This window comes from Podospora pseudocomata (genome assembly GCF_035222375.1).
Source record: "Podospora pseudocomata strain CBS 415.72m chromosome 2 map unlocalized CBS415.72m_2, whole genome shotgun sequence".
Lineage (NCBI taxonomy): Eukaryota > Fungi > Ascomycota > Sordariomycetes > Sordariales > Podosporaceae > Podospora > Podospora pseudocomata.
The window spans coordinates 932,758-959,785 of NW_026946365.1; the positions used below are offsets into that span (position 1 = coordinate 932,758).

A 27,028-nucleotide genomic window follows, 5' to 3' on the forward strand; every position below is an offset into this window, starting at 1 on the left:
TCGAGCCACCCCCTTGGCATATTTGATTTTGACTTGTCATCATTCATAAGAACTGAAGTTCCAAAAAAAACATTTCGTAATGTACGATCATCATAAGCATCGAAGCAAGCAATGTATTCGGGCCGTCCTATATATTCTTGACCCCCCCCTTTCCAAGCTGCGAATGCCTGTCAACGCTTTTTGTACACTCACCCCCTCGTCCCCCTCTACCATCATCACATCATATAATAAGCCCTGTTGTAGTGTGAAAACATCTAGTTTTGTAACCACATAAAATCAAACCACTCCCCCCTCTCTAAAAATTACAAATCCGACCTGGTAGTCTCCACCCCCCAAGGCTCACTCGTCAGGTTCGTCAGTCCCGCGCTATTCTCACAAGTGTCCCTCCCGCTCACAGGACCCGGCTTGGGCGCCTTGCTCGCATCGTTCAAGCTCTCCTTGAGCGCGGTGAGGAGCTGCTTGGTGGTCTCGGGAGTCAGGTCCTCGTAGTACTCGTCATTGATCTGGACCATGGGCGCGTTGACGCACGCCCCCAAACACTCGACCTCGATGAAGGTGAAGAGGCCGTCGGGGGTGGTCTCGCCTTGCTTGATGCCGAGGTGTTCCTTGATTGCCTTGACGATGGCGTCTGAGCCGCAGCCGCCGAGTTGGCAGGGGGTCTGTTATGTATAGTTAGAAATGGTTATTGACAGTGAAGGGGGGACGTACGGTCGTGCAAGCCTGGACGTGAAACTTGCCCACGGGGGTTCGGTTGTACATGGTGTAGAAGCTGGCCACCTCGTAGACGCGCATGGGGGGCATCTCGAGGATGCGGGCGACCTCGTTCATGACCGAGATGGAGGTGAAGCCGTGCTGACGCTGGCCGAGGTCGAGGAGGGGCATGACGGCTGCTTTTTTGTACTGGGGGGGGTAGCGCTTGAGAATCTCGGTGATGATTTTCTCGTTTTGGTCGGTGAACTTGAAGGGGATGGAGGGGTTGTTGTCGGGGGTGTTGCGGTGCTTGTTTTTTTTTTTGGAAATTTAGTCTCCATTCAATATTTATAGCTTGGGGGAAGGGGGGGAGACTCACCACCATGAGGGTGTCGCTTTGCCTCCTCGCCGACATGGAGATGGCGCGGGTCTGGAGTGGTGACGAGGAGGGGGCAGCCACCCTGCTCACGGAGCGGAGGGCGGTCCGCATGACGGGGGCCAGCTTGCTCGCCATTGCTGCTGTGGTGAACTAGAGGGGTGGTTGAGCAATGGACGGAGGTTGTGGTTGGAGGGGGTGGCCGGCGGCGACGTCGAGGGGGAGGTTATCTTCAGTTTTGGGTTCGTCGTCGTCAATCAATTGACGATTGGCAAGCTCCCCAGTCTTGCTGCTCAATGGCCCGGGACCCACCTTGCGTTGACAATTGGTGGGGTTTGATTGGGTGAAATCGGGGCTTGTGCGGTTTATTCAATTACCCGATTTTATATCTGCGCTCGACCGTTTTATTCAGCATTGGAGCTCATGGAGCTCCAGCATCATTTTCCCTCGAGTTATGTGTAAACACCGTCTACTAATTCCGAAACCCTCTTTTTGCTCGTCAAAACTATCCTTTCAGACCAAAAACCACAATCTACTGGAGAACGATGTGAAGCTTCAAGGCCAAGAAGAATTCAGTCCTGAGGTATGCTGAGATGAAGCTTTGAGAGGCTCGCTCCCACCTTTGGTGCCCCTTTGGCCGAACAAGGCGTTCCTTTCCACGCGATGACACGGCTAAGTCTAGGCAAGCTCATGCCCAGTCTCCGGCTGGGTTGCTGTCAGCCTTTTGGTTCTCGAAAACGTGGACGACTTGGTGTAATATCCGGCACAGTATGGCATCTATTCAATGCCTCCTCAGCCAAGCAGTCACCGACATTCCTTGTGGCCTCCTAACATAACCCTGAAAGGGGCTGTCTATTGACAGGCCAAGCAAGCGCTTTCAAGTGAACAGACGGCTGAGATTGATTACGTTTTACAGTCTTCTGGAGACCGCCCAGACCTTTCCATCTACTCTGTTATTGCCTTCTCTTTTATCCAGCCCTATATATTCTGTCGGGCTCCAATTGTGCCCCCTTGTTTCGACATGCCGCCTTCAATCTATGTCAAGCCATGGCAGCCATGGCAAGCATGCCATCCGATATCAAGATGACACTAGACTCGACCAGCTGCGAGTGCGCGCCGGGGAGGTTCCATGTATGGTTCGGGAGGCTTTCCGAACGAGCCCTTCTTTTTGACATCACGGAATCTCTCAGCTTTGATTGCGACGGGGTGACGGCCTGCTGCTCTCACATGACGGAGACACCCCCTTCCCGGGTTTGGGATGTTTTCTTTATTACTTCCATCAATCGCAGTCAGTCAAACCGTATCGCTTAATGCAACGCGTTGGATGGGTTTTTCCGTCGGGCGGCAGCCATGGCTTCCGTGGTATTGCAGACGACCTTTGAATATCAGATCGACAACAACATGGCTGTGCCGGACCGGCCGTCAGAGATATCTTATTCGCCAGACGGCTCAACTGGGACAGTCTCCGTCTCGTTCCTATTTAGGACAGTGGTCATCCGGCCGTACTCTCTCGCAGTCCAGGTGACTGGGGCGGGATACTGCCTAAAGTCCGGAGCCAAGGGGCGGGTACGGCATTGAGACTGGCGAGCGCCATTGCGTGGCTGCCGTCCAATCCATTTACCGCGAAACGCGGAGGGCAATCTATCCCCAGTTTATCTGAATAGATTGACCTCCTGTTCAAGTCCGGGGCCCCGCGAAAATATCGACTACCGACACGGCCGGCCGCCTGTACCTCTTCCCAGTCCATCGCTACCCAGCCATGGCCTTGGTTGGCTGGAATAGGGATGCCGTCATCTACAATTTAGGTGCAGGTCTTGACATGTCCGGGACTTAGGAATTCGGTGCCTTTCTCGGGCGAACAGACGGGAGTAGGAGGCTCAAGAATGGCATAAATACAAAGGGGGCGACCGCTGGTAATCGAAAACTGTCCTAGAGTCACATCAAGGCAACCTACTTGACAAGTCCTGGACACTCAGCCCTGACTACACGCCACCATGAAGTTCTCCTTCGTTGCCCTCCTGGCCTGCGGCCTCACGGTCGATGCTCACGCCATCTTCCAGGTATGTCAGCACCAGTCACCATCGAGGCAGGAGTCGTTTTCATGCTGACAATCAAGGCAGAAAATCTCAGTCAACGGACAAGATAAGGGTCAGCTCACTGGCATCCGTGCTCCCAACAACAACAACCCAGTACAGAATGTGAACGACCAGAACATGGCCTGCGGACAGCCCGGCTCCAAGTCTAACACGGTTGTCAACGTTAACGCTGGTGACCGTATCGGTGCCTACTTTGGGCATGTCATCGGCGGAGCCCAGTTCCCTAACGACCGAGACCATCCCATCGCTGCCTCTCACAAGGGTCCCGTCCAGGCTTATCTTGCCAAGGTCGACAATGCTGCTACTGCCAGCTCCAACGGCCAGAAGTGGTTCAAGATCTGGCACGAAGGCTTTGATCAAGGCAGCAGGAAGTGGGGTGTCGACACTGTCATTCAGAACCAAGGCTGGACGTATTTCAACATCCCGCAGTGCATCGCGCCGGGCCAATACCTCCTGCGTGTTGAGCTTTTGGCTCTCCACTCGGCCAACCAGCAAGGCCAGGCTCAGTTCTACAAGTCTTGCGCTCAGATCAACATTTCGGGCTCGGGCTCCTTCACTCCTTCTCAGACCGTCTCTTTCCCCGGTGCCTACCAGGCCAACCACCCCGGTATCCTCACCAGCATCTACGGTCTCACCGGCCAGCCCGACAACGGCGGCAAGTCATACAGCATCCCGGGCCCTGCTCCCATCTCTTGCTAAGCTTTTGAGCCGCGGCTTGGCTTCTCCGAGGAAACAAACATGATTCTCGGCTTGTGGGGACGGGTGAAGAGGAGCCCCCCAAGTGTCCAGCAAAAGATAATGGCGAATGGGTGGGTGGTGGTTTGTGGGCAGGTGTGTGTATCTATAGGTTATTATGAGACGGTCATACATTGTGTGAGATATCCGCATGCATAAACAGCATCGTGCATCATGGAGGAGCAAGCAGACACTACAATGATCCACAAGCCAACTGCAAGGTCCGAATTCGTTTCCACAGTGACCTTTTCTCGCCTCGGCGCCTTTCTCGCAAGGCGAGGAAGCGGGCCTCCACAATGACATGGAAGCTTCGGATGCATCGCCATGCTTTTTCCATGCAAAATTGTTGGAAAAGCACGAGCCAAGTGGATGAAGTCCTGGGACCTGCAGGCGGGCTCTCCCGTAGGAAAATGTATGTACATGACATTGCTACCACTAGTCAGGGACAGTTCGGGTTTTCTCGGTATATTCTGATATTTGGGATCGACGGGCACCGGGTGATGTTTGCTGACTCTTGTCCATCTGTTGATGTGTTTCTTCTCACGGCCGGCACCTGTGAAAAGTGAACGGTTGGCGCCGCACAACGTGCATGACACCTGCAGGAAGCCAGCCAAACAGCTTCCAGCGAGGCTGATAGCATGCTACAGCCAAGAGATGCCATCTCACATCGGTAACCCCCCACTCAAGCAAGCATGGCAGCACAGCTTCACAGCTTCATTAGCTGTTTGAGACATTCAGGACATTGGGCAGAGCAGAGCAGCCTTGCCGATTCGATGAAGTGACAAACGCGAAGGCGCGATATCAAGGTTTTTTTATTTTTATTTTTTTTTATTTTTTATTTTTTTGATAAAAAGGATTGCGATAAGCGATTGGTTGTCGAGGTTGTCTCTCGTCACCGCTGGACGGTTGAATGCGGATTTCTTCACGGGGACAAGGGTAATGACAGGGCAAAAGGTGATCAGTGCTCGATATGGCACCAAGCTTAGCTTGAGCTTGGACGCTGTTACCCCACTCCTCGGCAACACGGTGCCACCACAAGCAGGGAAGCCCGCCTGGATTGCGCCGCTCTCACCTCGTCAGCGCATCCTTTTTCTTCACCAACAATTCGCCCTTTCCCGCCTCTCGCCTCTCTTCACCTCTTTCACTCTGCTCTACCTCTCTCTTTCTACAAGCCCGCCTTTTCTAATTTCCTCCTGACCTCCAGGCATCAGCCCAACCAGTAAGTAGTTCTCAAACACATCTTTCGTCACTCAACATACCGGTCGATTTTACCGGCGCCGCACGGTGGACACCGTTCAGACGCCCCGCGGTTCCCGTTCCGGTCAGTGCAGAAATGGGGTCTCGGGGTACATGCTCGCTGCATTCACCAAGCTGAGTCGTTCAGGGTGAGGTGCTTTTCGCCATAGCACCCTTGCCGAGCCGGGTGACCTCTCACCCTCTGCTGGAGTTTGCTCGAGCGGGTCATTGGACGAAACCGCCGAGTGGTGGCAGTCGAAATTCGCGCAGTGGGAAGACGAACCACCCACCCAGCCTTTTTGGGGGTGGGAGAGGGGTGTGTGAGCTGCCGTACCTCCGTGCCTCCGGTGGCCAAGCTTTATCGTGTCTGCCGCCGCGGGCTCCACCGGCGGTATTTTGTTTCCTTCCCTCCCACCCGCGAGAGCGCTTCCATCTTTCTCTTCTCCCTTTTTTTCCTCTTCAACCTCACTCGACAACTCTGTTTCTTGCCCTGCGCAGCAGCAGACTGCCACCCCCTCAACTACCCCAATTGGCTCGTCGTCGTCAGAAAGAAAACGTCTTGTGTTGTTCACACCCTTCTACCTACTACCTACCCTACTTGCACCTAGTACCGCAACCTTAAACTGTAAGCAGTCTTTTGCTCGCCAATTGGTCCGACCGAGCACCTTTTTTTTTTTACCAGTTTTCACATGCCCCGTTGTCAATGGCTCTGCGCCGAGTGGTGTTTGAGTCCTTTTCGGAGTGTCTCGGTCGAGGGACCCGAGCTTTGGCAACATGACGGATGCCAAGCGATGTTTGGAGCGGCGTCGCAAACAACAACACGCGATCAATGCGACAATCTGATTTTATTCAAGACTTTCTGAGCTGCTCACTCGCATCAATTGTCTTGTTTCTTTCAATTGCCAGAACATCCTTTGCTAACAAAACGTCTCACAGCCTTAATAACTAAAATGGCCGCCATCAGCACCTCCGTCGTCGCTCGCGACACCTATGCCGCCCTCTCCAAGCGCCAAAACTGGGCTGCCCAGGAGCCCGGTGTCATCACCGTCTTCTGCATCGTCGGCGTTGTCGGCATCGGCCTCATCTGCCTCTTCATCTACAAGAAGTTGGTCGCCCGCAGGGAAAGACGCCAGGCTGTTGTCTAAATGACACATCACCCTGACTCTGCTTTTAAATCACAGAGGCGTTGGAAGACGGGGAAGGATGGAAGGGTGGGTTGGAATGAAGTAATGATTCTTTTAAAAGAAGAACGGTGGACGGTTCATCTCATGGAGGGAAGGGGGGGTATGGGATTGGATCAATTGGAAGGATGAGAGATGGGATATTCTCTTGTCCTGAGGAGGAGCGGATTTGGGATTAAAGATCGATCGATCGATTTGCAACGATACCCTGCAATGTATTCTCGGCGCGCGTACCAGCAGCACAGCACAACACACAGCATCTTACATTTTTTTTGGCCTCGTAGCCAAATTTACTTCTTAATCAAGCATTCAAGCATGCTTTCCCCCCGATTTGTACGGATGGCTATTTTGGACTAGGGGAATGTGGTTGGCCGAGAAGCGAAAAGAAAACAAGTGAATGGAGCTGGCAGATTTGGGGGGGGGAAGCAATTGCGGTTGATTTTGTCCTGAGCTGCAACAATCATCGGATCGATCGGACCATTTACCTCTGGCGCTATTCTTGCCGTGAGGGGATGATGAAAAACATCCCATCATGGCTGAATATCTGCCTTGATGGGGGGTGGTGATATTTCTCTGGAAAGGTTGGGCTGTTGGGGAGGTTTACCTGATGGCCTGGACTTTTATATGTTCATTTTACACTTTTCTTGTTTTCCTATTAAGGCTTAATATTAAAACTTGATACCTACCTGTTACTGTTGCACCTGTGATGTGATGGGCTGTTGATGTATGTCCATTGAGGCTCAAAAGGAATAGATTGGTCAGGAGCGTGTGTCACGCCGCTAGATGGTGTTGGGGAGTACCGTAGCATGGGAATAAGTCGATGCTGGGAATAACATAAACCAAGAGGGAAGAAATAACGCACACGACACACAACGCGCGATGGCACATAATCACTCATCATCTCACGGATATGTTGTAATGTTACACAGCATACCCTACCTAAAAACCTCTGAGCACAACCGGTTTCCCCTCTGCAGTCAGCCAGTCAGTCAGCAAAGGGTCCTCCTCTTCCATGTGAAGCTACAGAGTTGCCTCGCCCAGCAGCCGTTTCCCCGAGCGCCGCCAAGCAAAGGGGTTGGGAAAGCATATCGCGGCATGGCATGGCATGGTAGATCTCGGGAAAGCGGTCTGGGGTTGAGAGGTTGGGGGGTGGGGGCAAGCAGCAGTGGAAGCCTATTTCCGGGTTTTGTATCCGTAATCCTTTGCTTTCATGAGATAATTATGGTCGGGTCCTCAATTGTCCCTCTCCGGTTGAATGAGAGGGCTACATCAAGATGAATCAAATACCGATGTGTGAATACTGGCAGTCAAGAAAAACGAGGCTGCAAAATAGAGAGCCATCAACATACTTTGTCTCACCCATCTCAGACTCATTCTGTGAATTCTCAATCGACAGCCATTCAAGAATCGTTTCACAATCAAGAGCACAATCACAGTCACCATCACGACACCAGTCAACATTCAGGAAACATCAGGGTTCCCCATTTTCTACCATAATACTATCTCGGATGCTCAGCCTTCCCAACTCCGCTCTCCTTATGCATCACCGTTAAACCCAGTTTTAAACCCCCATCCCCATCCTAATGTCTACCAAGCGCCTTTTGATGTGCCGCTCAACATGACCAAGTTTTCAGAACCGAAGATTAAAGGTTAAGACTCGAGAAAGAAAAGAGCAAGGGTGCTGAATCCCCTCTAAACACGCTCGAAGCCAAAGCAAATGAGTTGCAAAGCTTAGAAGAGCTTGTGCTCAAGAGTCATGTCGGACTCGGGCTGGAGACCCAAGCAGCCGCGCATGATGTTGACGAGAGCGGAGCGCTGCTTGGCAAGGGCGTTGACAACGGGAGTGCCGGGAGGAGTCAAGGGAGCCTTGAGCATGTAAGAGAGGACAGAGAGAACGCTGTGGAAGCCCTCAAAGTCCTTGGTGGCGGCGCCGTCGGTGGAGACAGCCTTCCACCGGATACGGGTGAAGAGCTCGGTGATGAGGACCAAGTCGATGATCAAGGGGGAAGCGAGAAGGGAGTCCTCGCACACGTTGAAGAGCGAAATAGTCTGGTGACCGCCGAGGAAGATCTCAGCATAGTACTCATCAAGAGCACGCTTGTCGTCGCCGACAGCGGGCATGTACTTGATGACAACGGTGTGGTCGGGCTTCTCGCCGGGGGCGTAGAGAACGGTGTTGGCCTCCACCATGTCGTCAATGACGTTGGACTTGGAGATCTCCTTGGAGCGGAACTGTCTCTGCTCGCTCAGGTTCTTGCCGTCGTTGTTGCCGAGATGGTTGTAGCTGGCAACGGAGGTAAGCTTGATACCGGCGTTGATGAGGAAGTCGACGAGGGCCGACTTCATCTTGGTCTGGCCAGACTTGAAGTCATCACCACCGACGAAGGCCCTGTGGCGCTCGGCAAGCTCAATGGCACCGGGAACGAAGGTGTTCTGGGGGGAGCCGTTGATGAAGGGGGTGTTTTCGAGGATGCAAGCAACAGCGAAGACGGTGGAGGGAGAGACCTCCTCGTGGCCATTCTCAATGGCCTTGAGGAGGTTGTCGGCAGTGTCGTTGACACCCTCAATGAGGTCAGCAAAACGCTCAGTGTTGGCGGTCCACTGGACGATGACACGGTCAAGGTTGTTGGCAGCCTTGAAGTCACTGTTCAATTCATGTTAGTCAAAATGCTTCTCAGAGCAGCTTCAAAAATGTGCAACGTACCGAATGTCCTGGCGGATCTTCTCAACGTGGGCCATGGAGGCCTTGGTGCCCTCGAGGATGTTGTCGGCACGCTTCTCCTGGTTGGCAGCAATGAAGTCGGGGTAGTAGATGCTAGGAAGGGGGACCATGGAGGCCATCTCCTTGGCAACCAGAGCCTTGAGGCCGGGCTCGAGAACCTGGGCGCGGTCCATAGCCTCGGCGAGGTTGAGCTTGCTGATGTCCCAGCCGCCGATGACAATGTCGTTGGGGTGGACCATGGGGAGGAGGTCGTGGAAGGGGATGTTGATATCCTTGCGGGTCTTGGCATCGGTGCCGAGCTTGACGGTAGAGCCCATGATCAGAGAGCCATAGTAGTTGGCCTTCTGTTCACCGCGGCGGGTCTGCCAGGAGAGCCCGCGGCGGTTGGCAATGATGCCGGCGGTGACGGTGGAACCGTTGTTGCCGCCCCAGCCAACGAGCATCATACCCAGCTTGGGAACCTTGGTGTCGACATTGAAGTTGTACTGGGTCTCCTTGGGGACCGCAACATACTGGCCGTTGACCTCGGACACCTCGGTGGTGTGATAAGTGTACTTGGAGCGGATCTGGTTGTCGGTGTACTCGACGTTGGGGGAGTTGACCTTGAAGGTCACCTTCTGGTTGGTGGAGGAGGAAACGCCGCCAGAGTTGACAGGTCCATCACCGTTCGCGATCTCAGCGTGGGGAGCCATTGCTAAGGTTGGAGAGTTATTGATTTTGCCTGGATGCTGAGAGTGAATTTATCGGGTAGAGATGTAATCCGCTGAGCTTCCTGGAGAGGCAGAACAACGGGCTCCGGCGTATGGGTGATGGACCCTTTCATACATGTTAGCAGAGGTTTGTGAGGAGGCAGCCGGAAGGGGGACGAGTTGAGGCATTCTCCGCCAAAGACCGTGATCTCAACAGAAACGGCGGTTGAGGGAGCACGAAGAGATTGCCAGGTGGGCTACAACAAAGGGTATATCAGGGGCGTGGGGTCAGGGGACAAGGAGACAAAGGGGGGGGCACATGTGGTAGTGGTAGTGTAGGTAACGACATGGGACGACGGAGTCCAAAAGGACAGGTGTTGACGGTATGGCGGCATATGCGTCGAAGTTCGGAGGAGCAACACTTACGAGTTAAGAAGGTTGGAGAACGTTTTGACGGTGTCGTGATCGCGGCCCTGGAGCTGCGATCAACAAAGCTGAGATGGGAGCAACAAAAGGTTCGAAGGGGGTAATGTCTCGAGTCAGACTCGAGGGAGTTGGCTTGTTTTGTTCACAAGGAAGTAGGCAAGACGAAGAGCGGAGGAGCACGAGACGACACAATCGTCCGACAGCAAGTGACAGGAAGGGCCTTCCTTTTTATGTTTGGGGAAAAGACCGGACGACGTGGGCGGTGAAAGAAACGAAATCCGCACTATAACCTTGGGGCTCCACGTTTCGGACAAGTCGGCCGTTCAAATCACCGTTCAATGGCGGGGGCCCGGGGTCCATCCATGAGTTGATCGGATGAATGCGTAGCGGCGGTCAATTGCTGCCGGGAAACATAGCGTGTACTTTTCCAAATCACAATCAAGACATATTTCCACGGTAGAGACACTGCGAGCTCAGAGCTTTGGGCATAGCGCCTGCAGATACCAAGAGATAAGGGCATGGGGAAGAGCTATGCGAGCAGCGAGCATCGAGCACAAGCAGCAAGCAGGACGCAAGCCGCACCGGCAATTTCCTGATCGAGAGAGAGCCTTCTCTGTGGATTGTCTGGCCGTTGGATGTCGCCAGAAAGTATAGAATGCACAACCTACCCACACAGCAAATAAAAAAAGCTGCCCCGCCATCCCCGCTCTGCCACAGCACGGCAGCGGGAGGGCGGGGGCATGTCTCGGCCCCCGATTTCGCTGATTGGTAGCGGGGGAGCGGCGGAGTTGACCCGTCCAACCCCAACACCTACCGACGCCGGGCGGCAGCAGGTTGCCCGAAGAACTGACACCGCCCGTGGCTTCAGTGCTGTGTTTCGATGAGAGGAGAGCTCGGGTTTGCTTCTTTAGTGGCTGCTGTCTCTGCAGGACGAGTATCCACTGTGAGCTGTCAAGCCAGTCAACAACAGCAAATTCACACCACCCGCGCCCGCTCCCGGCCCGGTTGGTTGATGTTGACGTTGGTAATATCAGACTCGAGGCCGCAAGGGTACTCTTGCCGTTCGGTTTTAATTCGATCCGTACATAACATATGTCTGCTTCCAACTTCCAAATCTGTCACCGCGCAGCCGTATGGCTTTCATGGCTTGACTATACAGTTCGAGGCAAGGTATCATGATAAGCACTAAAAGCGGACATATGTCGTTCTGTATCACGATATTCCACCTGTGTTGTTGTCCTGCAGTCTTGAGGGAGTTACCATTCACCAACGAACACGAGCCGGCAGGGGTATGTGTGACATGCAGCAAAAGTGATATCTGATTTTACTCTGGCAATAAGGTGATCCCTTGCCTCATCATTCGTCGACGCTCCCGAGCATGTATCAGGGAGACACAGCAGTCTCGGTCGGGCTGTCGTGTGTATAACCAAACGCCGAGTTCTGTTTTGTTGGAGAAGATGCACCGTTTCCTGCCCACCGCTCTTCTCGGGAACGGTGCCGTATATGGCAGCTCATCGATACGGCCAAGATGCTTGTAAACCATCCAATCTTGGAATTCCCAGAGGGTGGAACTGCCGTCTTCAACGTGTTTCCTGTAGTTTGGCATTGCGGCAGTGTGCTGTGCCCTGAGACGCGAGATCCCTTGAAGACTGTGGGGAAACCTCGAAACGAAACCTACCAAGACCCTCAACTTGGCATGCTCGATCCTTGTAACTCATTGAAGATCAGTCTTTTGCTGGCAACGATTGACTGATCATTACTGAGAGTTGGAGAAGAGCAGAGGAGCGACGTGGTTAGTGTACCCCACGCCCGTGCCGAACTGCTCCGTCTCCAGGGTGCTCGTTCTATGCGAGCTCTACTACAAGAGTGCCTGCTCGAGAAGGCTGGGCCGGAAATGCTTCTCTGTGGCTGCTTGTGAGTCGTCTTCAGTAGACATATACTATCATGACTGCGGGAGAGTTTACTCGTTGTCACCCCACTGACGTGATGAGAAACCCTTCAGTCATTCCCATAGGCCCAGCCTTGAGCCTCCGCAGCTGCAAATCAATAAGGAAGAGTTGACGTGCAGCTTCTCAGTGATGAGGTGCTGGTCAACAGTGGCTTGCTGCATCGATGCATTGTCGATGCGAGGCAGGCTCAGGCAGGACGACGAATCCGGCCAGTTGTGTGCAACCAACATGAGATCCTCGACGTGGGGTTGACAGTTTGCAGAAGTGCCATAGGTTGCTCTTCCCGCACCACCCCAACTATTTGTTTCGCTCCAGTCAAAAAGAGGTTCTTACCTGCAAGATCGATGAACAGCATTGAGGGCTGTGTGGACCACAAGCAAGCCGGCGGCTGGCACGGGAAGCCGACATAATCTCTCCATGGTTTTCGTGCTGTTCCGAGGCACCTAAGCGATGCTTGCTTTTGATCATCCCGCCCTCGTCTATCCTGACACACCAAGTCGGCCTCTAAACGGGCTGTCAAGGCGAGCGAATCTGATTTACCGCCGCATGGCAAGGTCACGAAATGGCCCGGACCAGTCGTTCGACCTTCACCTCCCACACTCTGGACGAGGCGGGGTAACCATACACACAGTGCAACCGCCAGATTGCCCTACACTCAAAGTCGTCAGCCAATATTCTGGGCGCCATGTCTCCAATCTTATTGGATATGCAGGGCATGAAACTCGCCCTATAGGTATATACCTCTGTATATATGAATGTCGGAGGTGAGGGCAGGTCGTCGTCATGGCCGGGAGACCGAAAGGGGAAATGTGGAGGTCTTTCTGGAAGAGCACCCCAGACAATGGTTCATTTTTCTCGGCAACAGCCTTTTCTCCAGACAGATGCGCCTCTCAGGGCTCGCCAGGGGGGGCAAAGCAGTGCGGAACGATGGCTCGGCAGGGCGCGGGTTGCTTGCTTTTTCGATGCGTCCAATGATTCGGCACATCGGGCGCCTCAGGAAGGCGATCAATCTTGGGCTCGCTGGCCCCGGCAGCCATTCAGCCGCCTTGGACGGCCTTGTTCGATTTTCAGCGAGATGAGAACCGTGAAAAGCCGGAATTGTCGCGAGTTGTTGGCAGAGGTGGCAAGCAATGCCAACTGATGAGGGTCAGATGCGGTGTGAACGCATCGGCAGGAGCACTCTTCTGTGCCTGAAGGCTGCATTCGGGTCACTGGACCGAGCGGTGAGGCCGCTTGGCGTGGAGAGAAGGTTGCAGTGATGCATCGCCGTCTCTCGGAAGAGAGGAGAAAGCCATAGCGAGTATCAGAAAATATCGCAGCGATCGAGGGTGGGAAGAGGGTATTGGGGCCAAGAGGATGCTGAGACGCGGGAATGGGTTGCTGGTTCAACTGAAAAAAAAAAAAGTGTCAGACAAGTCATTCATGCTGGATTCCTCCATGAATCCCGTCATCCTTGATCGATCCTGGTGAGTATGATTAGTCTCTAAACGCACCAATTGGGAGCTGTGGTGAATGTACATAGCTTACTGCTGGTGATAGGTGAGGTCTAAGACAGAAAGCCACTGGTAGTTGGTTCAAGAGAAAAGTGGGCACCTCGAGATTACAACAAGCCACTTTGAGGGTTTGTTTGGCGCGCCGTTGATGTTTGGTGGACGGGTCATGTTTGATGCTAGAGCTTGCCTCAAGGTAAAGGTGGCATCGCGGATCTGGGCCACGGGCAGCATGAAAAGACCCCGAAATGATCTCCGATAATTTTGAAGTCGTGCGTCGGGTTGACTGGATGCAACACACCCTTTTGTCACTCGTCCCTGTCTCACCACCCTTGCCTGCCGGAACTGCTGCTGATGGTCAGAACTCAGAAGCTTCTCCTTCACCGTGCATGATAGGCGTTGGTGATAGCCGTTTTGGGAACAAGGTGAGCTGGCACAGCGCGGGTAGGTAGAGATAGATGGAGATAGCAGAGAGATGGCAGAGACTGTCTGTAGTGAGAACGTGTGAGTGAGGTTCAACAGTCAGGGGGCCTGGCCTCGTCCATTTTGATTTCCGCCCCATCTTGTGGCCATCGCGCACATCCCGGTCGGCTTCAATCAGAAGTCGTCGATAATTGCGGAGGCGCTCGGGCCTGGAACCCACTGCGAACGAGGGTTCCCTGGGTGGCTGCCGAGGGCCCGACCTGAGACCCTTTTTGGTCTCTTCGTCTCGACAGGGAAGGCCAGGGTGAGCAGGGCCAGGGTCGCGGTCACGGTGTCTCCCGCCCGCGCAACTGCCAGCGCCCGCGATTCTTCAACTCTCTCCCTCTTCTGCATCCCTTCCATGCCGTCAAACCGCCAGACTCGACCCCCGAGACACGATCCGCAACGCACTCGTCCATCGCCTTCCCCACAGATCGCTCATTCCGTGCATTTCGGCAAGTTTGCCCTGTGCATAGCCCTGACGAGCTTGGCATCCCTCGGGCCTCTTGTGTTTGCCTGCTTGCGAGAGCCGGTCCCTGTCTTGTAAAACCAGATCAGATCCCTCCCGCTGCACCTCATCATCCTGAACATATTAACGATTGCTGGAAACAATTGATAACCTGGAACCACCACCACTTTGACCCCGGACCTAATTTCGACGACAACTACGGATACTCCGAACTTCTCTGTCTATCTCGACTACCGTGCTGCTGTTATCACACTCATCACCTACATATATATATATATACCTACATAAAGGCATTCGCCGGGTTCAGGACGCGTGGACTGGGGAACCCGGCGGACTAAACAGCTTCTCCGGACAGTTCGAGACTTCCCCACAAAGCCGAGACCGAGACGCGCCTCGATTCCCATGTTTCAGTCGACGACACACCAGTGACTTGCAGGAAACGACGCTGATTGGGAATGGCCACCGTGGGAAGAGAGTCGAGCTTCATGCCGACTGTGAAATGCTCGTCATGTGGCTTACAAGTGGAAATCTCCCTGATGGGAGAACATGAATGTTCGGGGCCGCCAGCGGTGGAAGGTAGGCGGTTGATTCCGTTTGTTCACCCCGACAACTTGCTGACCATGCATTCAGAAACACCGCCGATGCCCGCCCCGTCACTTTTTGAAAGATTTAACCCGTGGGGTGCTCCTGCTGCGCCAACGGACCAGTCTCGGGCACCCCCTCAAGTGGACACCTCTGCTGCCAGTACGCTTGATGCATCTCGAACCATGGCAAATGCTGACGATGGTTCAGATCGTGCCTACGCAGGACAAGGCCAGTTGACGCCAGTGAGTTCACTGTCGAGTGGATCACAACCGAGCGAGCAGAACATCTCGCCCAAAACACCAAATGCTAGACCTGCTACTGACAAGCCGGACGAATTCTTTGCTCCTCAAATTGCCAATGATTCGCCTCCCCCTCAACCAACAAGGAGATCAGGGGGTTATGGGGGGTTGGGTAACGGGACTGATTTCGACGACCAGCTGCCGCCATCAAACCCAGCAAGGAAACAATCACCACCGAATCTAATGGAACGCCTGAATTCCATCGCTCCTGGGCCGTTTGATGCCAACAGAAGGCCTTCGAGCAGTGCTCGTAGCGATATAAACGATCGTCCTGGTACTTCAGCTTCCAACCTTGGTAGCTTGGGTGGAGGACAGGCACAACCCAGCCTGAGAAAGAACGGCTATGGGGGTTTTGGCGTTCCTGCGAGGAGTCCGAGTCGGCAGGAAGACAATCCTCCGCCATTGACACCCAGTCGCGCCGATACATTTCCTCGTCCGAATGAAGGCTTTCCGCCACCCCAGCGAACACCTTCTGCGCCACCCGCGGCCTTGAGAATTCAGCCGCCAGACAGATTACGTGCCCCATCAGAGTCTTTTTCAGACAGAGATGGCGGGGCATCGCCAGACAGCCGAGGGTCCATGATGAGCGACAGACCTCGCCGTCCCAGCCGTGGGCCAGACACTTCGAGACCTCCACCTCCTCGCAGTGCTACACTCCGACCCACTACCCCTGGTCTCCCAACCATCAACCTTGCTGAGGAGTTCGGCGTTGGGAATCCTTACCATACGCCTTCGGAATCGACAGGATCAAGCGTGTCTGTTCACAGCATGTCGGTACAGAGCGTGTCAGCCCAGAGCAGTTTTGAGCGTCGCCCTAGCCAAGCGAGCTCCCGAACTAGCCCACCCAGGTCCATAGCATCGAGATCTGGACGGAGGAAGCCTTCTGACACATCTAGTTTTGATAACTTGATGTCGGATCTTCAGTCTACAATGGACGATAATCAGCAGAAACCGCCAGGTCCTGCCTCTCTCAAAATGCCTTACAAGGGAGGTAGAGATCGGCCATCGCCACTAAGCGCTCGTCCGCCACCGCCAGAAGGAGGATATGATCCACGCATCGACCCGCGTGGTCAGCGACGAGCAGCAGGAGGATCCCCTCTTCCCTCTCCGTTGGAGATCTCGCCGCTTGGCGAAAGCCCTGCCATTATGACACCTAGCAGCTTGACACCTGGATCTGGAGCTCAGCCATCTCCAGGCTGGCCGACCCCAAAACCGGAACCAGCTCGACCTCGTGAACAGGAGCCGCCTGTACCGCAACAATCAGCGTTGAGAGAGCTGCAGGGAGCGTCTCCCATGGACAGGTCACAAGGTCCGCAAAGAGCACCGCCGATGGAAGCACCAAGAGAGCTTCAAAGGGCACCCACGATGGAAGCGCCAAAGGAGACCCAGAGGCCACCCGTGGAGCCTTTTCGACCTCAGCTCCAAAGAGCACCAACAATGGAGGTCCCGAGACAACTCCAGAGAGCCGCCACGATGGACGAGCCAAGGGACATGCAAAGACAAGATCCCAGCAGAACTCCGCAACGACCTCGAGACCCCCGTGACGAGCTTCGTGACGGCAGACCTCTCCACGAACGTTCCCGCTCGCAACCTCGCAACTTGCCTCCTCCCTCGGCCCAGCCTTCCCGCGGCGACTGCAAGGCATGCGGGCTGCCAATCAAGGGGAAATCGATTTCCAGCGCCGACGGCCGTCTCACCGGGCGCTATCACAAGCCGTGCTTCGTCTGCTCGACCTGCCAGGAACCATTCACGTCAGCGACGTTTTACGTCTTGAACGACAGACCCTACTGCGAGCAACACTACCACAAGCTCAACGGCAGCTTGTGCGGGAGCTGCGGCCGAGGCATTGAGGGGGAGTATCTCGAGGATGAGACTTCTCGCAAACACCACGTCGGATGCTTCAAGTGCGGCGACTGCGGCATGGCGCTTCGTGATGGGTACTTTGAGGTCAACGGCAGGGCGTTTTGCGAAAAGGACGCCTGGAGGCGGGTGCAGCAGCCTCCTCCTCCGCCTATGATGATGGGCGGCGGCAGGGGAATGGGTGGTCCTCCCGGACGAGGAAGAGGGGCCATGAGGCCGCCGGGACCGATGGGGCTGCCGGGGGCGAATCCGAGGTTTGGGTCGAACGGTCCATATGGGAATAGTCGACTTGGACCGGGACCGAGACCGAAGATGGAGAAGAGGATGACGAGGTTGGGGATGCTGTAGGGGTTACAGTTGGACGGTTATCTATCTGATCACGCCGAACCGAACCTCCCTTCCCCGGTTAATATTAATTCGACATTTTCGACAATTCTTGACGCTGAGCTAATAACATAAGATAACGGCTTGACGTCTGACACTTTTTTTTTCTTTGTTTACGGAAACTCATAGACTGAGGAACTTTTTTTTTCTTGTTGGATTCGGCTTTTTATACCCCCCCCTTATTGTGGATTTGGCTTCATATATATATATATGTATACCCACCGGGATATTCTGGACAGGTTGTTATCTTTTTTTAACCTTTTTTTATTTTTATGATACGAGAATTTTGAGCTGGCCAACAGCATATTTGGATGGAATATTTTTGGACTGGTGGATGGATGGATGGGTGGATTAGGGTCTGGGATAGGGAGGGGAGGGAACAGAGGGGGAGTTGTGGGAAATGCATTGGGTGGTGGAAGGATGGGATTTCTGGGGATGGGGAGGGGACATGATTGTGTTGCACGGGTTGGGGGGTTCCTGCTGTAAGGGCCCGGTGATTGCTTGAATCTGACGTGGTGATACGCGACGGGTGTGATGGATGGATGGATGGACGGGCGGTTACATGAGATATTGAACGGGGTTTGATGTTGGGATATGCTGTGCATCGTCATGTCATGATGATGTGTACAGGCAGGCAGGCAGGCGGGGAGATAGCTGAGATTTTGGAAAAGAGACAATTTTTAGTTGCTAATATATGGAAGACATATTGACCCAACCTGTTCGCTTTTTGGGGTGGTATCGGGGAGGTTTGATGACGGCATGCGAGTGTGTGAAGGTCTGTCTATGCAAAACTCATCTGGCATGTTGCGTATCAAATTCCCGTGGACGGGTAGATGGACTTTCAGACGGATGCACTCCGATTGGGGTTATGATGTGGTGGTCGGTACCTACCCGGCAAAGATGGCCGATGAGAAATGATACAACGATACTGTGGGTGTGTTTTCCATTCCAGATAGTTTGCTTGTTTCAAGTTGGGTCATGGTGTTCCACTGTCTCGGGATAATACCGAGAGCTTGTACTCTGGACTTTGATGGCGAATATGGCCACGACTGTCTTGAGTCCGGGAGGAGGTTTGAGCAATGATGGAAGTACCGAACGTTTTGCTGGCTTTTTTTGGGGGGGAGGAATTGCTCCCTGTTGTTTCCGGGGTATATATGGGATTAGAGAAGGAAGTTGGTGTATTGTAGCTCTGCAGGAGATCACTCGTCCGTCAGGTGCCTTGGAGATGGTTCAAGTGCTAGAAATGCGGTTGGATAGGTATTCGCTAGTTACCAAAGGTTGTGGTGTTTATGGGTAAGTTCACGTAGGTAGCCGGTGTCCCATCTTCTAGATCTATGGTTTCTGAAGGAGAATCCCCAGGTTAGTAAGTAGGGTAGGTAGGTACTCGGTCGTCCTTTCATTTTCGAGGTTTGCCGACTGGGACTTTTGCCTAGAGTTCAAAGAAGATTGTCCGAAAAGGAACGCCAACAGATTCGATCCGGGTCTGTTTATGTCTGGGATGAGAGGGAAGCTGGCATGCGGAGGTGGACCGATGGAAAGTCATGGAGCGCCAGCCGTTTGTCTGGGAGTTTTTTAACATACCGCGAGATGGAAGGCAAGCGAGGGAATGGTTTTGGGAACTCGAGGAGGGGGGTTGGGAGAACTCCGGATTCTGGTCGTGGCAGTGATGAGGATCAGGATGATGGGGAGCCAGACAGTTTGGCGGCTGGCATAGATCATACCATCAGTGCTGCTAAGGAATCGAGGCTCTCTCCAACTTCCGCGAGGCCAGCCCGCTCAATGTGTACCCAATCTCCACCGCCCATCCCACAACACCGTCGTTACAACAGCTCGCAGAACCTCCGAATAGAGTTTAATCACCCCCTTCTTGAAACTGACGATAGCCGATCTCCGATTTGTTTTGACAAGCATTATTTCACTCAATCACCTCCGGGGAAACCACAACCGAAATTATCATCCTCTACACCGTCTCCTCCTCCATAAAAATTTGTTGTTCCCTTAATGCGCGCTAGAAACTCGCTTCGAAACGTTTACGCCAGGGGGGGCGAACGGACGCCCGTTGCCAAGTTTCGCTGGGCTTTTTCTTTTTTTTCTTTTTTCTTACTGGTTTTCCGCCACAGAGATCTTGTGGACGATGAAAAATCGTCCCCTATTGATAATGATTGGTGTTGGGGGGAAAATGATGTGCACAATCTCAGGTGACACTGCGTCGTCGATTCCCTGTGGCTTGCCAGCTGGGTAAATAGGAGAGAGTCCTTTACGATCGACAGAAACTCGAGGGATCATTATATGATTTGGCCTAGAAAAGATAAAGAATCAACTTAACCAAACCTGTGTCCCTGACGATCATTGCTTGTTTGGCAGGTTATTGTATTTACGGGTTGTATGCAAGATAAGATTTTTAACCAGCCGGCAGAGAGGACAAAAAAAGGCTTGTTTGGATTTGGCATTGGAGTTGGAGTGGGACTTTGGGACTTTGGTTAGATGGGTTGCAATAGACTAAACCAAAGCGCCAGAAACAAAAGTTTCATTTCCCTCGGCGGTACTCGATGAATTATTGACACCAAAAGAGCGGTTCTTCTGCAAAGGACGACAGCTGAGCCGGTGCGGTCTCCGGTGTGATGTTACCATGCTAGATTAGGTGTAGATATTGTGCCGTAGTGCACGACGCTGCGGCGTGGGAGGTGATTGGCTGGGTCAGGACACAGGTCTGCGTAACCTCAGTTGGTGATGGGAATCGTGGGGGTAGATTTGAAGGATCAATAGGCAGGCAAGGCTCACTGGAGCAAAGGGTCTTCGTCGTCGTCGTCAAAGTGAAGCCATCGTGGGCTTGAATGGTGAAATGGCAAGCCCATACGAGGAGGGCCGGGATGCAGGTGGCTTGTGGGACGAACTGGTGGCTTGGTGACTTCAATTCGAGATGCATCACACACAATTGTGACTGTCTCTCGTATCCGCCGAGTCTCACACTTACTTCGTGTTCCCCGTCGTGATGTGGTATTTTGTGCCTGGAGGTGCAGAGACGGATTACTGGACTTGGATATATCATGAGGGCGTCTGACGTTCTGTGTGAACATGGTATATTGAGGATTCAATCTTACGTACTTGAGCTCTCGATGTTGCGGTTGGTTCTCTGTGACAGGTCTAGACTCTGGGCTAGCAAATCCCCTGCTCGGGGTAGCGCTGCTCGGTTGGGTGGCCGTTGGCGTCATTTCCGCACCCCTGTCTCATCTTATCAGTGCATCCAGCGGGCACAAGTCATTACCTACACGTGCTACCTCTTGAAAAGAAGAGAACTTGAAGTGTTACGTGTCCGAGGCGGTGGGATCAGGTTTGTCTCCCTTTGTGAGAGGGCGATCGTTATCCATCGTGCGACAGACACGAAGAAAAGAGCGGGTATCTCTGCTGCGATAACCCGGGAAAAGGCGGTCGATCTGTCAAACGATTCCATGTTGAACCAGAAACAGAAACAGTCCCCTAATTCGGAAGTGGGCCTGGGCTGCATTGGCCCTGTCGTGCGCTAAGCTTTCTCCACTCCCTGCAGAAATCTTCAGGGGCTTTCCCTTGTTTATCGAAAGTCGAGAAGGGGGCAAACGACAGGTCGGACCGCGCTGCCCCCACGGACCAGACCGGCCGAAAGATACAAGCTCTTGTCATGCCTCGTTCTGTGTGACCTGTGAATGTCTCGTCTTTTTGCTCTACCTTGATTGAAGTACTTCTGTTCTACATAGAACGTTGTCGAAACGTTTCCCGTTATCGCACCAAAAAAAGCGTTGGCTTCTTCGTGCTTGTGCACCGAAAACGCACGAAGGACTCTGGGCTTTTTTTTCTTCTGGCGCTGAGGCGTGCCGCTCTCAACTTAACCTCCGCTTCTCTCTTTTTATCGTCAATTTGCCTAATATCAGCAACGGTGTGGGTGGCCGCCAGTCTTTACTGCCTTCCTTTTTATCCCCCAATCGGCAATCGCGATCCAGTATCGTGATCTCAGCTGCACTCTCCTGGTTTCTGCGACCGACTGCCAACGGTAGTCCCCTCAAAGGTCGACCGACCGACCGAGTCGAACATCGCGACTTCGTTTTCCATTCTCTGGGCCGCAGACAGGACAGCATCGTACCGAAATGCCTGTATAGCACCGATTGTTTTACACACCTACATTCGTTTCACGTTTCCCGACTACATCGCGGCGTTGACCACCACCATACCAAAATCGAAATGTTGACAAAAACACACATTCGCCGAGTGCTTACTCGGCCAAAAACTTATATCCCAGCTCTTGCGGTGTTTGTTCTCTGCTGGATCCTGCTGGCGCATCACGGTGGCTATAGAGTGGTTCCTTTCTACGACCGTCCAGTCAACACTGAGCGCGACCCAGGTACGGATTGAGTTCTCCGGACGGATACTGGCGTTTGCTGACCACAAAATAGATGAGCGCAAGGAGCTTGCATTGCAAGCGCAAAGACAACTGTTTGAGAAAGACTGGCGCGATCTGGAAAAGTAAGTGACACCCTGGAAAGCCATTTCACCATCTGCTTGACGCTAACGTTCGTCTTCTAGGAAACCTGGACTAGGCGCCGTATATGGCAACACCTTGAACAGCCTTACCGACCGGGACACCAGAAAGCCATCGCACGAGGCCAAGCTGACACTGGGCGACAACTCCACCTCCTTCACCAAGGAACGTCCCGCTATCTACAACCCATATCCCAAGTACAACTCAAAGGAATGGTTGGCCACTCATGCCCGGTATGTGCCTTGCATTGGAGCCACGGGAGACGAAGTCGAGGATATCAAAGTCTTCAGGGGCCGCCCGCGCAACTTCCCCGACCCCGGCTTTGGAAGCTACAGCACGCTTGGACTTGACCGCAACCTTTGCTTCGAAAGAGAGACTCGGATGGGCCAGTACGGAGTAAACCCGGTGATGGATAAGGACGGCCAGCCGGTCAACTGGGACAAGGTCAACTGGGGCGAGTTGCAATCCAAATGTGTTGATCAGAATCAGGCACGTTTTGCCACGAGCGGTCCGCCGAACGCCTATGTCGACGAGGAGGAGGACAGCGAGCCTTCCCCCGACCTGAAAAAGTACGACGAGTCTGCCGAGAAGCAGACGCCCAAGGACCTGTTGGCTACATTCAGACGGTTCTGGCGTGGTCCGGATGCCCGCCCGCTTCGCTCAAGATCGATTAAGGGCGTCTTCGAGAACAAGCGCGCGTACAATTCGACCGTCAAGGCCGGAGAGGCCAGAACCGCCATTCTGCTGCGATCCTACACCGGGAAGGAGTACAATGATAACGACAAACAAGCCATTCGGTCGCTCATCACAGAGCTCAGCCTGCGAACTGGTGGAGAGTATCAGGTTTTCTTGTTTGTGCACTACAGAGAAGACGAGTTCGATATCTGGGCTAGCGAGGACCTGTACCGTCAAGCGATTGAGAAGCACGTTCCCGAGGAGCTCCGCAGCATCACCATTCTTTGGACCGAGGGAGCCGTTGACAAGATGTACCCCAAGCTCACTGTCAAGGCGAGGAAGGTGCACAACGGCCAGTTCCTGCCTGTCCAGATGTTTATGCAGGAGTTCCGGGAATTCGACTATGTTTGGAACTGGGAGATGGACTCACGGGTGGTTGGCCATCACTACAATGTGCTCAACAAGTTGGCTGAGTTTGGCCGCAAGCAGCCTCGACGGGGACTCTGGGAGCGCAACGAGCGCTTCTACATCCCTTCTTACTATGGAGGGTTCGAGTCCAAGTTCCGCCAAACGGTGGAGAGACAAGTCGGGGATGAGACGATTTGGGGCGCTCCCAAGCTTCCTGTTGTCAACCCTGTCGGCCCCAAGCCACCAGTCGAGAATCCCAAGGACGACAATTACAAATGGGGTGTTGGTGAGGAGGCCGATCTGATCACCCTGGCGCCCATATTCAATCCAGTCAACAGCGGCTGGATTATGCGCAACCAGGTGTGGGGATACCGAAACCTGAACTTCCCATGGGGCAAGCTACCTCGCCGGGCTACGATTATCACTCAAGTCAGAGCGTCAAGGAGGTTGATTGACGTGATGCATGCTGAGGATCTCAGAGGCAACCACGTCGCCTCCGAAATGGTTTCTCAGACCACCGCTCTCCTCCACGGACTGAAGGCTGTGTATGCACCCATGCCAGTCTACTTTGACCGGGCGTGGAGCGGCAGCCAGCTGGCCAAGTGGTTCAACGGAGGCCCCAAGGGGCAAAGTGGCAGCTTCGGCAGCGCCATGGGATGGGGACAAGAGGGGAGATACCTGGGCAGCACATGGTACTACCGTGCCATTCCACCTCAGCGATTGTACAACAACTGGATGGGGTACGAGGACACTGGCATCGGCGGCCCCGAGTGGGAGCAGAAGCACGGGAGGACATGTCTTCCTTCGATGATTCTGCACCCGATCAAGGAGGTGAAGCCAACGGAGAAGGGGTATTCGACTGATTCGAAGCTTCCTTATGATTGAGAGGGGCTACAAGACAACACCAGCCGGTCTGATGGAAAACAAACAACAAAAAAAAGTTATGCCGCCGAGTTGCTTGGTTTGGGAAAGAGGCTGCAAGGGTTGAAGGGCAGGACCGATTTACTTTTTTTTTTCTTTTGCGGCGGAATTTTTGGGGGGAGGGACGAGGTTATGAAGCCACCACATGCTTTTCTTTGGGGAAGGGCAGATGTACCGCTTACCTACCAAGCAACTCGTTTATTCATGAGGAGGGTACCCCAGGTTATTGTAACCAGATCATTGGATCTGGGGGTCACGACCTCTGGTGGAGCATCATCATCATTTTATCATGGGATGCATCACATTTTTATATACCCCGGATCATCATCATGAATATGGGCTCCCCCAGGCAGGGGCGGGGGCGGGGGGGAGTGGGATGACATGTAACACACACACATTGCTGTTTGTATGATAAAAAGCCACGATTTGTATTGGGAGTTTTTGGAGTTGGTAGAATGGACGGATGGGGAAGGGGGTAGGGGGATAGCATGGCATGTTTTTGGGAGCGTGATTTTTTTTTTAAAAAAAAAAGTACTGTATAGATAATTTTTAATGAACGGAATGGCATTTTTCATGAATATTTTGTTTCTTTATGTTGAGTATTGATGGGAAAGGGGCGTGTCAAAGTGATTCTGGCGGGTTGGTGGTTTGGGGAAAATCAGGGGTCCACCCTTGTTCAAAAATAGCACCGCGTGACAGGCTGGCTAGTGGTGGACGAGAAAGGATGATCCGATGGGGATTGGATTTGCCGGGTTTTTAGGTGATGGGATGGGATGGGATGGGCTTCTAGAACTTTTGGATTTGGAGGAGGTGTAGGGGGGCAAAGGAGGGAGAAATGTGAACCCGAGTTTGTTGACAGTTTTTTGGGGGTTGATGATGATATCTACGATATGAAAAGTGGTGAATGATAGGGAAGGTGGGTCGGATATTAATCTTTTGGATCACCTAGGAATACCACATGCCATTTCCATCTTAGATGGGTAGGTGTAAAGCTTATCACTATGTTCCATGTCCGGCAGGCGCGGAAGGATCCTAGTAGGTATCACGGTAGTTTTTTTTGTTGTTGGACTTCTGGAAGGTGCGGTGTGTAATTCTCGAATGATGCACGGGAACGGAGACGGAGAGACAGTGTGCTGGAGTGGTGTAAGTGAAGCCGGGAGAACCGATGGTGTAAGACATCTCAACTCACTTCCTCCATAACCAGGTTTGGGGGGAGTCATGGCCAGCAGCCCAGAGCGGGACCGAACAGGAAAAGAGTTCGGTGTTAAGACCCGGAAGTTAGAACTGGCCTGGGGGAAAGAAACTCCAGCCCAAGATGGGGAAAATCCAACAATGAGAAAATGGATAGCCTCAAGCACGACAACCTGGGATTGACAGGGCTGCCGTTGAAAATCGATCTCGTGGCGCCTGTAAGCCCCAAAGTTGTGGAGCGACATGGTCAGACTTTCAGCGCTTGAACAACGCCAAATCAGCCCAGAACGACAAGCCACTGTTCATGCTGAGCCACAAACGCCTTGGGAATCTTTGTAATACCTGCGTTTTGATTGGACAGAGGTCCAAAATGTGGTACGGGTTGTGGGGATGTGGTCTGGGTGAGTCGATTGATGGACGACCCATTGTTCATGTTTGCCGGGTGGTCCGTTGAACTTGGCAGTCACACGGTGTGCGGTGGTGGTGGTCAAAGGGCAGGGCTGCCAGGTGGGCTGGGCTCAGGCACCGGAGTTTGTGGCATGTTTGTTTTAAAAGGGATGAGGTTCCCGCCCAAAGTCTGAAGCTTTTTGGTCTTTTTGTTCTTGTGATCAGTAAAGCATTTATTACCTACACAGACGATTTTTGATCTGGGGATCTGGAAGTACCGGACAAACGTTCAACAAGACGAGTTTCATCAACCCAGCCAACCACAAGCTCTCCACTTGTTCACTTACACGCGGTCTTCAACAACAACCACAACCTTTTATACACCACCGCTCTCACCACCACCACCACCACCACCACCACAACAACAACAAACAACAACAACAACTTTCTTCTCTCCTAAAGTTCACCTCACAAAAACAAAGCCGTCAAAATGTCCCCGACACACACCATGTCCGCCCACCTCTGCAAACAAATCGTCTCCTCCTGGCGCGAGAGCAGACAGTCCAACACCAGCAGCAGCAGCCCCCTCCCTTCCCCCCCAAACAACATGGGCTCCTACTTCCCTCGCTCTCTCTCTTCCTCATCATCACCAAAGACCTCGCTAGACAACGGCGACCGTCACGACACCTCTGTCCCTCTGTCAAGACAAACGTCCAACAACAACAACAGCAGCAACTGGAGATGGGGGTCCCGTTAAGCGGAAGGAACTGATTGGTCCGAAAGGGGAAGGAGGAAAGAAAGAAAGTGTTATCGTATGATTTGAGGGAGGATATCGCACCACCCAACTACACCACACCACACCACACCATTTTTTTTAATACGACTACGAACCACCCACACCAGTTACTAGAGAGAGGGAGGGATGGATGCCTGGATGGGGTATGCCGAGTTATGCAGGCCTATCGTTGGTGGTACACACACCTTAGACTTAGGTTTGAAGGGAGGGAGGTTTAGTCGACCTTACACAACATGAAATGGGCGGTGGAATACAAGGGATTTTTGGGCTGGACTACTGGACTGGACTGGACTGGACCGGAATTGGATGGGGACATTCTACAATGAAGAGAGAGGGAACATCATTCGCAGCCCGCACAGCCAGCTTGGCAGGGCGCTGGACATACACAACGGAGTTAAACCGAGAGGGATTCATGATTTTGCTTTGTCATCATCATCATTATACCAATTTACTATTTTTTCACCATTTACTTGAACTATGTCGTAATATCC

At 53.1% G+C, this 27,028-nt stretch overlaps 8 protein-coding genes across 8 annotated transcripts; 5 read left to right on the forward strand and 3 right to left on the reverse strand.

Moving 5' to 3' along the window:
• Positions 1-117: 117 nt before the first annotated feature.
• NUO24 (NADH:ubiquinone oxidoreductase 24) lies at positions 118-1,553 on the reverse strand. Its single transcript, XM_062887057.1, has 3 exons — positions 1,070-1,553; positions 709-999; positions 118-659 (listed from the first exon to the last, which is right to left on the reverse strand). Exons 1-3 carry the CDS (start codon positions 1,202-1,204, stop codon positions 303-305), a joined length of 783 nt encoding a protein of 260 aa, XP_062746840.1. The 5' UTR covers positions 1,205-1,553; the 3' UTR covers positions 118-302.
• Positions 1,554-2,179: 626 nt separating this feature from the next.
• QC762_201700 (uncharacterized protein) lies at positions 2,180-4,406 on the forward strand. Its single transcript, XM_062887058.1, has 2 exons — positions 2,180-3,126; positions 3,184-4,406. The coding sequence occupies exons 1-2, from the start codon at positions 3,061-3,063 to the stop codon at positions 3,859-3,861; spliced, it is 744 nt and encodes a 247-aa protein (XP_062746841.1). The 5' UTR covers positions 2,180-3,060; the 3' UTR covers positions 3,862-4,406.
• A 1,501-nt stretch (positions 4,407-5,907) lies between these two features.
• Positions 5,908-7,008, forward strand: QC762_201705 (uncharacterized protein; the record flags this gene model as incomplete). Its single annotated transcript, XM_062887059.1, has 2 exons — positions 5,908-5,926; positions 6,070-7,008. 2 exons carry the CDS (start codon positions 5,908-5,910, stop codon positions 6,276-6,278), a joined length of 228 nt encoding a protein of 75 aa, XP_062746842.1. The 3' UTR covers positions 6,279-7,008.
• Positions 7,009-7,715: 707 nt separating this feature from the next.
• INO1 (Myo-inositol-1-phosphate synthase) lies at positions 7,716-9,728 on the reverse strand (the record flags this gene model as incomplete). The annotated part of the gene is made up of 2 exons (XM_062887060.1): positions 7,716-8,958; positions 9,019-9,728. 2 exons carry the CDS (start codon positions 9,726-9,728, stop codon positions 8,046-8,048), a joined length of 1,623 nt encoding a protein of 540 aa, XP_062746843.1. The 3' UTR covers positions 7,716-8,045.
• Positions 9,729-9,776: 48 nt separating this feature from the next.
• On the reverse strand, positions 9,777-10,511 carry QC762_0032480 (uncharacterized protein; the record flags this gene model as incomplete). The annotated part of the gene is made up of 3 exons (XM_062883255.1): positions 9,777-9,852; positions 10,152-10,204; positions 10,404-10,511. 3 exons carry the CDS (start codon positions 10,509-10,511, stop codon positions 9,777-9,779), a joined length of 237 nt encoding a protein of 78 aa, XP_062746844.1.
• Positions 10,512-12,421: 1,910 nt separating this feature from the next.
• Positions 12,422-18,348, forward strand: QC762_201720 (uncharacterized protein). The gene is made up of 3 exons (XM_062887061.1): positions 12,422-15,097; positions 15,152-15,265; positions 15,314-18,348. Exons 1-3 carry the CDS (start codon positions 14,977-14,979, stop codon positions 17,611-17,613), a joined length of 2,535 nt encoding a protein of 844 aa, XP_062746845.1. The 5' UTR covers positions 12,422-14,976; the 3' UTR covers positions 17,614-18,348.
• A 2,911-nt stretch (positions 18,349-21,259) lies between these two features.
• Positions 21,260-24,127, forward strand: QC762_201740 (uncharacterized protein; the record flags this gene model as incomplete). Its single annotated transcript, XM_062887062.1, has 3 exons — positions 21,260-22,021; positions 22,074-22,143; positions 22,204-24,127. Exons 1-3 carry the CDS (start codon positions 21,862-21,864, stop codon positions 24,125-24,127), a joined length of 2,154 nt encoding a protein of 717 aa, XP_062746846.1. The 5' UTR covers positions 21,260-21,861.
• Positions 24,128-26,231: 2,104 nt separating this feature from the next.
• QC762_201750 (uncharacterized protein) lies at positions 26,232-26,498 on the forward strand (the record flags this gene model as incomplete). The annotated part of the gene is made up of 1 exon (XM_062887063.1): positions 26,232-26,498. One exon carries the CDS (start codon positions 26,232-26,234, stop codon positions 26,496-26,498), a length of 267 nt encoding a protein of 88 aa, XP_062746847.1.
• Positions 26,499-27,028: the final 530 nt, after the last annotated feature.